This window comes from Martes martes, assembly GCF_963455335.1.
Source record: "Martes martes genome assembly, chromosome: 13".
NCBI lineage: Eukaryota > Metazoa > Chordata > Mammalia > Carnivora > Mustelidae > Martes > Martes martes.
Genome location: NC_137901.1, coordinates 71,281,517 through 71,295,026, shown reverse-complemented (window position 1 = coordinate 71,295,026; position 13,510 = coordinate 71,281,517). Strand labels below are relative to the sequence as shown.

The 13,510-nt window shown below is 46.7% G+C and overlaps 1 protein-coding gene across 2 annotated transcripts in view; it reads right to left on the bottom strand.

Moving 5' to 3' along the window:
- The window catches only part of CHEK2 (checkpoint kinase 2), a gene marked incomplete at its 5' end in the record, with an annotated part of 45,023 nt that overhangs the window by 2,418 nt on the left and 29,095 nt on the right, over positions 1 to 13,510 (bottom strand). For both annotated transcript variants that reach the window (XM_080822084.1, XM_080822083.1), the window contains 6 exons: positions 3,882 to 3,967; positions 4,998 to 5,113; positions 5,314 to 5,477; positions 6,650 to 6,736; positions 8,474 to 8,573; positions 10,567 to 10,628. In XM_080822084.1, coding sequence (XP_080678210.1) covers positions 3,882 to 3,967; positions 4,998 to 5,113; positions 5,314 to 5,477; positions 6,650 to 6,736; positions 8,474 to 8,573; positions 10,567 to 10,628 — 615 coding nt within the window. The remainder of the gene's footprint in view (positions 1 to 3,881; positions 3,968 to 4,997; positions 5,114 to 5,313; positions 5,478 to 6,649; positions 6,737 to 8,473; positions 8,574 to 10,566; positions 10,629 to 13,510) is intronic.

Here is a 13,510-nt window from a genome sequence, read left to right as displayed (position 1 = left end):
CAGGTGTTTTGTGCTGCTAGAGGGAGAAGGGGGAGTAGAAGGTGCATGTGCACACATAGAACTCCTGCCCAGATGTCTATGAGAGTAATTCCCACCTCCGTGAGTGTTACTTCCGCAGGGTTTAAGGATTTGTGTCTGGGAATCCTGTAAAGTAACCTGGTGCAACTCTCCCCATCTTCAGAAAGGTGAAACATCCATAACTAGGATGGGGCCAGCTAGAAGCCCAGCTCAGCGACTCAAAAGTAGCACGGGCACAAGACAGACCCACAGCAGCCTGATTCCAAGGCCCCATGAACCTTCCCACCCAATCCCCTCCCGTTCCTCCCGCTAGGCCGAGAGAACCTCGGTAGGTAGGGGCAGAGGACATAGGAGTGAAGGCCTCCAAAATTCAGCAGTTGGCTACGTACAGAAAAATTATAGTGCTCGAGAATTAACTCACCTGTTCTCTATCGCAGCTGAATCACCTGCTTCCAACACAGTTTACTAAGGCACTCAGGGTAGCGCCCCCACTGCCCATTCTGAGAGCACCACCTTCATCTGGATTCTGCTCCACAATCTCCAATAGGATCTTACTTCCTACTCCATGCCACTCTCAAAATTCCTTCCCCTCTTTCCCCCTATTCCTGCTCACAGCCCCCACCAGGAATGCCCTCCTTGCCAACCTGCCCATCCACCTCACCCACCGTTGTCATTCTCTCAGTGAACAAATACTTCCTGAGCATCCTTAGGTGCCAGGCACTGTAAAACGCCCAGGGGCCTCCATCTAGAGAGACTGAAAATGAGGTCCACCCGTGGTGACTAAACTATTCCACCTGTGCCCCCTACATTCAAATGTTGAAATAGTAACCCCCAGTGACCATCTGGAGACAGGGCCTTTGAAGGGGCAATTAAGTTAAAATGAGGCTATTAGGGTGGGGTTCCAATCCAGTATGGCTGGTGTTCCTCACAAGAAGAGAAAGAGACGCCAGGGACGTGAGCACAGAGAAAAGGCCATGTGAGGACAGGGAGAAGACAGCCATCTGCAAGGCAAGGAGAGATGCCTCAGGAGAAACCAAATGTGTGCCAATACCTTGAAATCGGGACTTCTAGCCTCCAGAACTGTGAGGAAATAAATTTCTGTTGTTTAAGCCACCCCGTCTGCGGTATTTTGTTACAGCAGCTCTAGCAAACTAATACACCCATGTCATCCCCAGGCCACTCAGCCTTTAGAACCTCTTCATACTGTGTGAACCCATGAGTACCTGAAACCCAATGGACCGTGGCCCTGTCGCACTCTGAGGGTCCCCCCTGCATGCTCTACACCTACCCCTACTGCCACGTGTATCCCACTGTGCTGTGATGACTATGGTCGGGGTTGGCCCCCACCCAGACTGTCAGCTCCCCAAGGCAAGGACTTATCTTTCTCTTCTTTGCATCCCCAGTGACCTATGTGTTGACACATGAGCTCATTAACTGTCCTTGAAAGAAAGAACGCAAAGAAACAAACCCACACAGCAACACGCTAGACGGCAGCTCTAGTATATAGCCAGAACTGTCCACAAGCCTATTTAGGCCTACATTTAACACAAATCATCGGGGCAGCTGGGTGGCTCAGTCGGTAAAGTGTCTGACTCTTGATTTCAGCTCGGGTCATGATCTCAGGGTCATGAGATCAAGCTTGGCATCAGACTCCGTGAGTCTGCTTGTCCCTCTCTGGCTGATCCTCCCCCCACTCGTGTGCGCTTGCTCTCTCTCGCTCTCTCTCAAATAAATAAAATCTTTTTAAAAAACATAACTGGGGCACCTGGGTGGCTCAGGCATTAAGCGTCTGCCTTCAGCTCGGGTCATGATCCTGGGATCCTGGGATCGAGTCCCACATTAGGCTCCCTGCTCGGCGGAAAGCCTGCTTCTCCCACTCCTACTCCCCCTGCTTGTGTTCTCTCTCTCTCTCTGTCAAATAAATAAATAAAATCTTTTTTTTAATAATAATAATAATTAATTAACAATAATTAGCAATAATATGGAAAAGGCACTCATTATATACCACAGGTAACAATGTGCATCCGCAAACACCTTCCTTGGAGATGTCTACAATCTATTCAAAAATTTACATTGTAAAATGCCTCAAAGGCAAGCCGGAAGGAGGTCTCCATTTCAGAAAGTGAGTATGAAGTGCCAAAGAGTGGATGTTATGGGGTGTCATGGGATCACATAAAGGATGTTCCCCAAACCAAACACAGTTAAGAGCAAGACAGACTGGAATTCACATTCCAAACACTCAGTCCAGGGCCAGACCCACAAAGCCATTTGGCTTCTTCAAAAGCACTGAAATTTCCCAAAATAAAACCTAAGCTATCACTAGCAGATAAGTAATGCCGGCAGTGTCTGCATTCCTGTCCTCACTCTGTGTTCCCTCCACCTTCTGCAGCAAAAACAGAATGTGGACAACAGTTTTCCAGTGAGACCCCTGGGGAGAACTGAACTTCACCTTTTCCTTGGTTGTTAGTAACGGTTTTCTTTTGAGACAAACAGAATAAGAAAATAGGTTAGGCACGTTCACAAACTGTGGGCAGCTACAAACTCAGTTCCTACATCCTACCCCCGCCACCCTCCACCCCCCACAACAAGACCAGCACAGCTCCTGCACCTCCACATCTGGCCCCAAAAGTTTCCCTATTAGAGCACATCAAAAGAGCCAAGAGGCATGTTTTTCTTTTTCATCAAAATTAAATCCCCACATGCAAAGGCACCCTTTTTTCCAAATTCCTTTTCTCCAGGGTCCTGCTGTTTCAAATCTGTGTGGTCTACTTAAGTGCTAAATCATCTGACAGATTTCTTCTGGGGGGAGACTGCTGTTTCCAGGGCAATAGCCCAAACAAATCTATCTACTTTTTTTTTTTTTCTTCTAAGGATTTGTTGTTCTCAACCTGGGCTGGGGCCTGAGCAAAACTGTAAGGTATGGAGAGCTGGAAGAGAGAAAGAATAGGGACAGTCTTCCCAGAGTCCCACAAGCAGAGTATTGAGACTGGATGGCCCGGAGGAGTTTCTGGATCAGTAATCCCCAGAGTACTTGAGGCTCGAGCTCAAGCTAGCTGGTTAAGTTCCCCATCCCCACAGGAAACAGACCAAATGGAAATCAACAAAAATGGATACGGCTATACTGAGTAGAACGGCACTTCACAGAAGGCCTGACATCCATCAGAAAACCTGCCCCATGCTGTAACTAGTTCTAAAACCAAAGATCAGTCCACCAAAACCACAAAGGACTTCTAAGTCTGACAGCTAGAATGAGGTCAGAGTATGATCCAGTAGAAGCCACAACAGGGACACAGAGATAATACAGACTGGAAAGGTGCAGTGACAGTCTGCACTCATGGCCTGTTTACTCACCAGGAATAAGCGGGACCCTGTATGCCCACTTGGGCTTAAGAAAGAGCACCCCTTTATTAAAATAAAAAAATTAAAAGAAAGAGCACCCCTTCCCCCCAGAGAAGCTGCCCTCCTCCTCTTCCTCCTGCTCCCCTGACTTAAGGCCAAGGACAGCTGGGAGGAAGCCCATCCCACCTGTCTGAGGAAAGAGGCTGGCACAGGTGGGAGTGGCAGTGGAGGTTCTGAGCTAGACCACTTCTCAAAGTGCCACTGCCAAACTGTAGACTTGGGAAACCCAAGTGGGACTAGGAAAGGCCAGTGAGCCATCCTGGCCTTCCAGGAGTCAGAAGTTAAGTTGAAAAGGTTATACCCAAAGACACGCCTATGCTCATGACCCATATACACACAGAAACATACCCTAGACACCTAAAGTGCATTAAACAGTCTCAACAAAGTGAACATGTTTCCCACTTCTTCCTTTATCCTTCAGGTCCCCACATAGTTCATGCTAGCAAATGCTGTCCCATACCCACCTGAAGCCATGGGTGTCTTAAAGCTTCTTCCGTCGTAAAACGCACCTTTGGATCCACTATCAACAACTTCTTGACAAGGTCCAGAGCTAAAGCAATAAGATAATCAAATATCAAATCTTAGTGGAAAGGGAAGATACATTAAATCAGCAAAATTAAAGTATGCCAGAATCACAGGCCAACATCCAAAGAGAGGGAGGGGCTGATGTCACTGCAAGTCGGCAGGTGTGGTGCCCAGGGCCCTTCACCCCCACCCCCCAGTCTTTCTCACTCTGTATTCAGAGCTCTCGGAGAAAACCAGGAATGACCATAATGCCCAACCCCCCAGCCCCGGTCTCTCCTTGTTCACACATCACCACCTCTTCAACCCTCCCTGTTTCCCCCATTCATTGCTGGACTCAAGTTCAAACTAATTAAATCTGAACTTCTTCTACCTAGTTCTAGGATGCTCAGAATGTTCAGCCAACTCTCCCAAGACCCATGGATTGACAGTGAGAGTTTCTCAGCCAGCAACATGCTCCTTGGAACTGCAGGCTTGGCAGAAACAAAGCTTGACAGCAAGCAACAAGTGGAGGCTGGCTTTTATATTGCAACAGTATTATTCCTTCAACATTCTAAGATTTAACAGAATCGTCTATGTTACATAGCCCAACATTTAGTTTTCCTTTTCTACTTTTCCTTTTGAGAAGTACAAAGTTACACTTTTAAAGTCTAAAACACAAAGAAATTACTTTAGCTCTTACTTGCTCACTCCAAGGAGACTTTGTAACTGAAAAGTTAGTGCCAGGCACTTGCAGAGGTTACACCTACCCTCACAAAACCCTTTAAGGGAGGGGTCTACTGTACCTGCTTTACATATAAAGGAAAGGGTTAACTCAGAGACATTAAGTAACTTGCCTAAGGTCACACAGCTAGGGGTAGCAGACCCAAAATATGAGCCTCAGTCAACCTCATTTGGAGGCTTTGTTCTCAACTTCCTTTGCCCCTCAAAAGGTGCAAAACAAACAACAGAAAATAAGAATTAACAGGAGGAACGTAACAGAATATGAAAAGAAATTTCCGCCACAGCACACACACATCTTGGCAAACCACAAATTCTTAACCCATTCATATCCATACCCTTTTCTGAGACCTCTGCCCAGACTTCAGGAATGAAATTGAATTTTCCACTGGTGATCTGATCCTTCAAAGACACTTGAGTCTTATGCTCAGAGAAAGGTGGATACCCACTAAGGCTTAATATTGGCAGAGAGAGAAAGGAAAAGAAATCAAATTATACTCTCGGTGGCATTCAGACACACAGATTAGATTTTTCTTTAAATAAATGGTCAAAAAAAAAGTCACCCAATTTAAACACAAGCTCTCTATCTGGACACGCTTCTGACTTCACCTAATTACCTCCAACCAGACTCTGAAGCAATGAAACTTTTCTTACCAAATAAAAAGAATCACTCCTAAACTCCAGCAATCCACAGCCCGGTTATATCCAGCAGTCCCAAATGAATTAAGAACCTCAGGAGCCAGGTAAGTAGGAGTACCACATAAGGTTCTCATGAGAGAGGTCTCCCCCAAGATCTTCGACTGCCCAAAATCAGTAATCTAAAATTAAGGACAAAAGGGAATCATTTTTGGGACGCCTGGGTGGCTCAGTTGGTTAAGCCGCTGCCTTCGGCTCAGGTCATGATCCCAGCGTCCTGGGATCGAGTCCCACATTGGGCTCCTTGCTCAGCAGGGAGCCTGCTTCTCTCACTGCCTCTGCCTGCCTCTCTGCCTGCTTGTGTGTACTCTCTCTCTGACAAATAAATAAATAAAATCTTTAAAAAAAAAAAAAAAAAAAAAAGGGAATCATTTTTAATGGTGTCATAAAATAAAAAGACTAACATAGTCTTGCCAGTCCTAAAAGGCAATGCAAGGCGAGATCAGTTCCCATCCTATATGGCTCATGCCTGTTAATCTGGAATCTTTAACACTGCAAGTTAAATTTCATTTTGCTTAAATTAAAAATCCCAAGCCAAGGAAGCTCAAGGTTTTTTCTCCAACTTACCTGTGGTTCTCTGTAACCTTACAAAAAGGTTTATAACTCTTGACTAACCCAGACTCTAGGGACCTAATTAGTTATCCATGGTTTTTCTTAGATCCTAGTTTCTCAAACAATCGGAACATGGAATACTTGAGAAGCTTGGAAGAAAAATTCTGAGATGCAGCCTGGGTATCATGTTTGTTTGTTTGTTTGTTTTAATCAATAGAAGATTCTATAGTGAAGCCAGGCTTGGGAAGCACACTGCCTTAGAAAAGCAGCAGTAGATAGGGGATGGGATTCTCTCATCCATCTAGATCCCTCCTTCCTCTCTAAACAAAAATTGCTTGTATAAAGTAGAGGACAATAAATGCTCATTAAAACCTGGATTGGGGGCGCCTGGGTGGCTCAGTGGGTTAAGGCCTCTGCCTTCAGCTGGGGTCATGATCCCGGGTCCTGGGGTTGAGCCCCGCGTCAGGCTCTCTGCCCGGCGGGGGGCCTGGTTCTTCCTCTCTCTCTGCCTACTTGTGATCTCTGCCCGTCAAATAAATAAATAAAATCTTTAATAAAAAATAAAATAAAATAATATAAAATCTGGATCGGAGAAGTACTATCTGATCACTAAAATAACCGCTAATACTGGAAAGGTCAAATTCTCTACCTTTTCATGCTCCCACTTTTTACTTGATGAATTTTGTAAGTTTAGGGACAGAAACCTACTGGAGTGGCCACATACAGAACATAAATTTCTTACCTTTATAAGACAGTCCTCTTTTTGAGATGAGAGCAGAACATTCTCTGGCTTTAAGTCCCGATGTATAATACCATTTTCGTGAAGGTACTACACAGAAAGGGAGGCATGACCCTTGGATTTATGGAGTAGGTAAGTGAGTAAAGACAGACACAGATACAGACACACACACACCCCCCTTACAGCTGGGTGAAACCATAAGCCAGGCTATTCAAAACCATACTCCCCCAGGGCTGCCTGGGTGGCTCAGTGGGTTAAGCCTCTGCCTTTGGCTCAGGTCATGATCTCAGGGTCCTGGGATCAAGCCCCGCATTGGGCTCTCTGCTCAGCAGGGAGCCTGCTTTCCCATCTCTCTCTGCCTGCCTCTCTGCCTACTTGTGATCTCTGTCAAATAAAATATTTTTTTAAAATAGTTTTAAAAAATTACAATAATAATGTATTTGGTTATTATTATATTAATGTATAATAATAATGTATTTGATTATTCTTTTCCTGAGGATAGTTTTTTTTTTTTTTTTAAAGATTTTATTTATTTATTTGACAGACAGAGATCACAAGTAGGCAGAGAGGCAGGAAGCAGGCTCCCTGATGAGCAGAGAGCCTGATGCGGGACTCGATCCCAGGACCCTGAGATCATGACCTGAGCTGAAGGCAGAGGCTTAACCCACTGAGCCACCCAGGTGTCCCTGAGGATAGTTTTTAAAGGCCTCTGTAAAGCACCTAACTATAAATTATCTGTTTAAATACCCAGAGTTCACGTATTCCTCAACACAAAGACTGAGTTCATCTTCAAAATCTCTATGTCTGAAATAGAACGTTGATGTTGTCTCTGTGGTCACTATTTTTATACACCAAGTCATTTCTTAAGATTTTATTTATTTATTAAGATTAAGATTTATTAAGATTTTATTAAGACCTGTCAAAGCCCCCAGGGAGGGCAAACCCAGGTGAACCAGCCGCAGGAAAAATCTCCCTCAACCCCCACTCCATAGGAGAACTGCTTCCAAACACTAGGGTTTCCTGCGTGGAGTAGGTCTTCAAGGGAAGAAGTCTTGCCTGGCAATCGCCACAGCTGAATTTGGTTTGAAAACGTGATGTTCAGAAGCAGGCAGGGTGCCACCAGCTACTCCTTCACCCAACACACCTACGGACTAGAGCGGGGGGGGGGGGGGGGGCATATGCCTGCCCACCTGCCGCTGCTGCTCACAGGCACCTAAGGGGGCCACCTGGTACTGGAGTGGGGGGGTATCCATCTGTCACAGCCAGCCCACCTTCCCACCCTTACTCTCCGACCTGCCCACCACCCCCCCAGCTCCCAGCAGGTAAAGAGGGTTTCTACAAGGTTCAGGCCCAAGGAGAGATGAGTGCCCCTCCAGATAGTACTCCAAGTTAAAGAGACACATGGGGCCCTGTTTATTTCTCTAACTCCCCTTGTTACTGTCACTTAAGCTTCCCAGCAAGACCTTTCCCATCTGAGTCAAAGGCATGGGATGAGGGTGCCTGAGTGGCTCAATTGTTAAGCATTTGCCTTCGGCTCGGGTCATGATCCCAGGGTCCTGGGATCGAGCCCCGCATAGGGCTCCTGCTCAGCGGGAAGCCTGCTTCTCCCTCTCCCATCCCCACTGCTTGTGTTCCCTCTCTCACTGTGCCTCTGTCAAATAAATAAATAAAATCTTTTTTAAAAGGGGGGGGGTTGCCAAGAACAGAACAACACAAGCACAGGCAGACTCTGTACCCTGGGTTTTACACACCATCCCTTGCTTTCTGCCTGACTTCGGGTAATTCACCCACGAGCAGGGTGTCAAAAGATCCAAGGGCTCCGCTTACCTGGACAGCCAGGAGCATCTGGTAAAAATAGAGTTTGGATGTAGCTTCTTTCAGGCGCTTATTTCCCACCACCCTGTCGAAGAGCTCTCCTCCTTCCATCCTGGAAGACACAGGCAAAGTAGGGGGTTCGCTCCTGGAGGCAAACTCCCTTGGATGAACACAGTAACACCAACAAGACCCATTCTTTCAGACAAGCAAAGAGCTGCCTTTGTTATTCACTCTCAAGGACTCCCGTTTGGAAGAAAAGCAGTGAGCTTGTTAAGTCTCCTCTCTACAGTAAAGAGGTCCTCGCTGTTAGGCGCCTGGGTGGCTCAGTGGGTTATAGCCGCTGCCTTCAGCTCAGGTCATATCTCAGGGTCCTGGGATCGAGTCCCACATCAGGCTCTCTGCTCAGTGGGGAGCCTACTTCCCTCTCTCTCTCTCTGTCTGCCTCTCTGCCTACTTGTGACCTCTGTCAAATAAATAAATAAAAAGCGGTCCTCGCTAGAAAGGAAAGAATGGGGAAAGATGGAAGGAGTGGGCAGAGGGCACTAGACACACTTGGGAGGTTTTAAGAATCTGACTCACTGGGCCGGAGGTGAAGCCCATGAGTTTGCATTTTTATCACAGGCCCCAGGGGATTCTGTGGCTGGAGCAATCAGGCCAGCGGGGGCTGAACACTAGTTCTCTCACTTCCCAGCTGTGGGACTTTGGGCAAGTTATATCACCTCTCTGAGCTTATTTCTGTCTCTTAAAAAAAAACAGAGATAACCACCTCCCCCAACCTTTAACTTGATGGTTGTAAAAATGAAGTGATAATTAATATAGGTAAGTTAGGTTGTGATAATTAATATAGGTAAGGCAGCTGGCACAATGTGGCTGCTTGGTGGGGTTATTCAATCCCTCTGAATTTCAGTTTCCTTCTCTGTAAAGGGGGGCTAAACACAGGAACCCTGCAGTAACTTGTGAGTCACCTGGATGACTGTCACGAAGGGTAAAGGAGTCAATTCACGCGAAGTGCTCAGAGCAGGAACTGGCTCAGACTAAGTGCTTCATTAGTCTCAGTGACTATTATATTATTATCAAACTGGTTTTGTTTCTTAAAGACTTATTTATTTGACAAAGAAAAACAGCGAGAGCAGTAACACAAGCAGGGGGAGTGGGAGAGAGAAAACAGGCTTCCCACCAAGCAGGGAGCCCAATGCAGGGCTGGACCCCAGGACCTGGGATCATGACCTGAGCCGAAGGCAGAAGTTTAACCATCTGAGCCACCCAGGCGCCCCATTATTAAACTGTTTTAAGTAGGTCCGGTCAGACAGCAACAGATATTCTGTTAAACATCCCAAGGGTCACCCAGTCTTCTCCTAGTGCTATGACTGAGGCTGTTTATTCTAAAATCCTAGTGGTCAACCTGCTTAGCCACTGTGTGCCACTCAGGAGCAAAGCCTCGCCTGTCTGCCCCAAGAGCCGCTCCCAGAAATACCACGTATTTAGGTAGGAATGAGCCTTAAGACAGGCCTCTTCCAGGGACAGGACCAGAAATTGTTTTGGTCACACCACAGAAGACAGGACTTTGTGGTTAACTGAAACAGACCACCAAGTAAACCAGCAACAAAAAAATTAGGTGTCACCATGCCACCCAGGACTGCGATCCGAGCAGAAGGATCTACCCGGGCAGGTGTTTCAGGGTAATTAATATGCACCTGTGTCTGAGCAACTATGTGTGCCAGTGGTTCTGCTGGGCACTTTCCATCCCTCATGGGATTCCATCTTTATGACTCTGTGCATGGGGGTATCATCATTCCCACCTTCTCGACACAAGGAAAGTTAAAGACTCAGAGACATGAAGTAAACTCATTCACGGGCAGTCACCTGCAGAGTAGGATCCAAACTCAGGCCTCCGACTCAGGGCCTGGAACCTCTAAGCCACGTGCTTCTGGAAACACTGGAGGGATTTTAGAATCAACACTAACCCCACAAGCACACATTGTGAGCCCCACCACCACATACATACAACGAGGGTTCCCAGGATGGGAAAAACGCATGCCAGCCTTCAATTCTTTGGTGGTTTATAAGCAATGAAACAGAAACAAATAGAAAAGTTTATTACTTACAATTCCAAGACAATATAATAATCTTCGGCATCAAAAAAGTCTTTAATCTTGATGATACAAGGCTAAGAGAGAACAGAGGAAAAGTAGTGAGAAGCTCCCAAGAGGGAAACCACAGGAGCAGGACTCAGGCACTTGGTCCCCCGCCTCAAGACACTGAAGTCCAGATTGCAGAAAAGGCAGAACAGCACTGAGCTGGCTCTTCAGTGACAAAGTGCAATAAATCCTCCATCCCACCAAGCTGGGGAGGGACAGATCATGTTTCACACACAAGGATGGCACCAAGGAAGGCAGGCCAGTGTCTTCCCAGCATCCCTGCTGACTGTCCCAGAAGCCAGGTACTGAAGGACACCTAAGGAACCCAAAGAACCGAACACCTGCGTGCTTCCTCCTCTCTAGACCATGAAACACCCTGCCTGCCCTAGATTCCCAATGTCACACTCGGCTCACCACCCTCCTTCCTGGTGATCCAGCCCTCTGGGTATCCAGGCTCAGGCCCCTAGGTCAATGTCACCCTTGGAATGCACCCACAGTTCCCTGCATTGGTTCTCATCTGCATGCCTGACGCCCATCTTCAATGTCTATCTCCCCACCAGACTGTGAGCTCCAGGAGGGCAGAAAAAGGAAACTAATACCACCATGGGTCTCCTTCCATCAGGCACTTCATGGGTTGAGCCTCCCCCCACTCCAAGTCTTATTTATCTTTCTAGGACCAACACTCAGAGAGCAGCTGGCACACAGGAGACATTCATATGCTGCCCAGATTAATACAAAGAAAACACCACCCACTGAGGGTAGACTCTGCCAGCCCCATTTTGTTTGAAGATTTTATTTACTTATTTGACAGAAAGAGAGAGAGAGAGAGAGAGAGAGAGCAAGAGCACAGGCAGGGGGAGCAATAGGCAGAGAAAGAAGCAGGTTCCCCGAGGAGCAGGGAGCCCGATGCAGGGACTCCATCTCAGGACTCCAGGATCATGACCTGGAGCCAAAGGCAGATCCTTAACCCAACTGAGCCACCCAGGCGCCCCTGCCGGCCCCATTTTGGTCATGGCATACACAGCCATGGGATTAAGGCTGAGAGCAGACTGGCTCCACCACTCCTTACCTATGATCATAGCATATCCTTGCTCTGCATGACCATTTGATAATTGTCACAATAATGAAGATACTGGATATGTATTACAGTGTTATATTAAGAGGAACAGAGAGGAAAGGAAAACTGAAATTCTCATATACCGTAACAGGAAGGCAACAGGCTATCTCAAATTGATACATCAAGAAACAGCACTTTATGCCTATCATGTAGAAATATGGATACACTGGTTTAAAAAAAACAGATGAAAGAGTTCTAAAATGTTTGTAGGGGAGGATTAGGGGGCTGCAGAGCTACAGTCTGTGTATAAACCTTTGAGCAAGATTTGACTCTCTAGATTCTATGCATGTGATCATCTTGACGAAATATAGAAGCAGAAGACACACGTGGAAAAGAACCAGGAGATCAGAGGAACAAATGAGAGCTGCTTGGTTCTGCCTGGCTTCACCCAGCAGGGCCAGGGCCCACCTGGGAACGGATGGGTCTGGGAGCTGGTGGAGCACAAGGAGGTTCCCGGCAGTCCAAGCCTGTGGGCGCCACCACCTCTAGGGTCATTCATGGGCTGCAGCACTGTAGCTGAAGCCGTCTCTCCTGAACCAGAAGCTACTACCCTAAACCCTCCATTTAGATCATACACGAAACAGTTTAGGGAGTGACAGATTGCTGACATTCCCCAAGCGTGCTCTCCACACAGAAAGCTTGGCGAGCACATCTCATTGAATTCCCAACTCACCTTTATGGTTTGTATCCTTACTGTCTCCACTGCACAGATGAGCAAACAGAGGCTCTGAAAAGTGAAATGACCACCAGAGAGCCAAGAGGTAAGAAAGAAGGGACTGGGAACCCAGGTCTATCTCCCCCACTAGGCTGAAACCATAGGAGAGGGGGGACAGCCAAATCCATCTGTGCTCAGCACCACCTGGGTCTTAGAAGACAGGCTGGCATAGTAAGTGTCTGACGACTGATTGGATCAATGCCTGGCTCCAAGCGCTAGGCTCTGCTGGGCTATCAGGCTCTACTCATTATCCCCCAAATGCACTCATGAGCCCATATTCAATTTCCAAGAGCTTTCCACATGCCCTTGTAAACTGCCAAGAAATTATCTCCAGAGATCTTTCTCGAGGGTTCTAAATTCCTCTGGACTGCAGTGGACATTGGATTTGTGTAAATGTTATGTTTGGGGATCCACTGACATCAGGAAAAATTCCCTGAGGATTTGAAGTGTTTATCTTATGGGTATGTTTGAAGCAACCCCACCCCAGAAGATTAGAGGACTCCTCTCTTGAACAAGAGATTCCAGATCCCTTGGGGAAAAAAAGGCTAATTCAGGGGAAGAGGAGGAAGTTGCAAGGGAATTAGAAGAAAGCAAAGCCAGGATGCTGGCTACTCAGATTCTCTGGCTTTCAAGACCCACCTGTTCAACTATTGTGGTGATGGCAGTGATTCTGTTCTTAATTTCTATTTACTGTTTGAGGCATTTGAGGAGGTGGAGAAGGAAGAAGAAATCTTTTTGATGCTTAGAGGTTAAGAACCAGAGTAAGATTCAGGCGTCTGGGTGGCTCAGTTGGTTAAGCATCCAACTCTTGATTTTTGGCTCAGGTCATGATCTCAGGGTTGTGGATCAAATACCAGCATCAGGCTCCTCTCTGGGCATGGAGCCTGCTTAAATTCTCTCTTACCCTCTACCCTCTGCCCCTAGCCCCCTTCAAAAAAAAAAAAAAAAAAAAAAGGAACCAAAATAAGATCATCCTTAGCTGGACAGACTGGAGGTCTAATTGCAAGTTTCAATTCCAGTGCCAACCTAGCTCATGACTTCATGGGGGCTCATGAATTAATGAAGAAACAGAAAAAAAC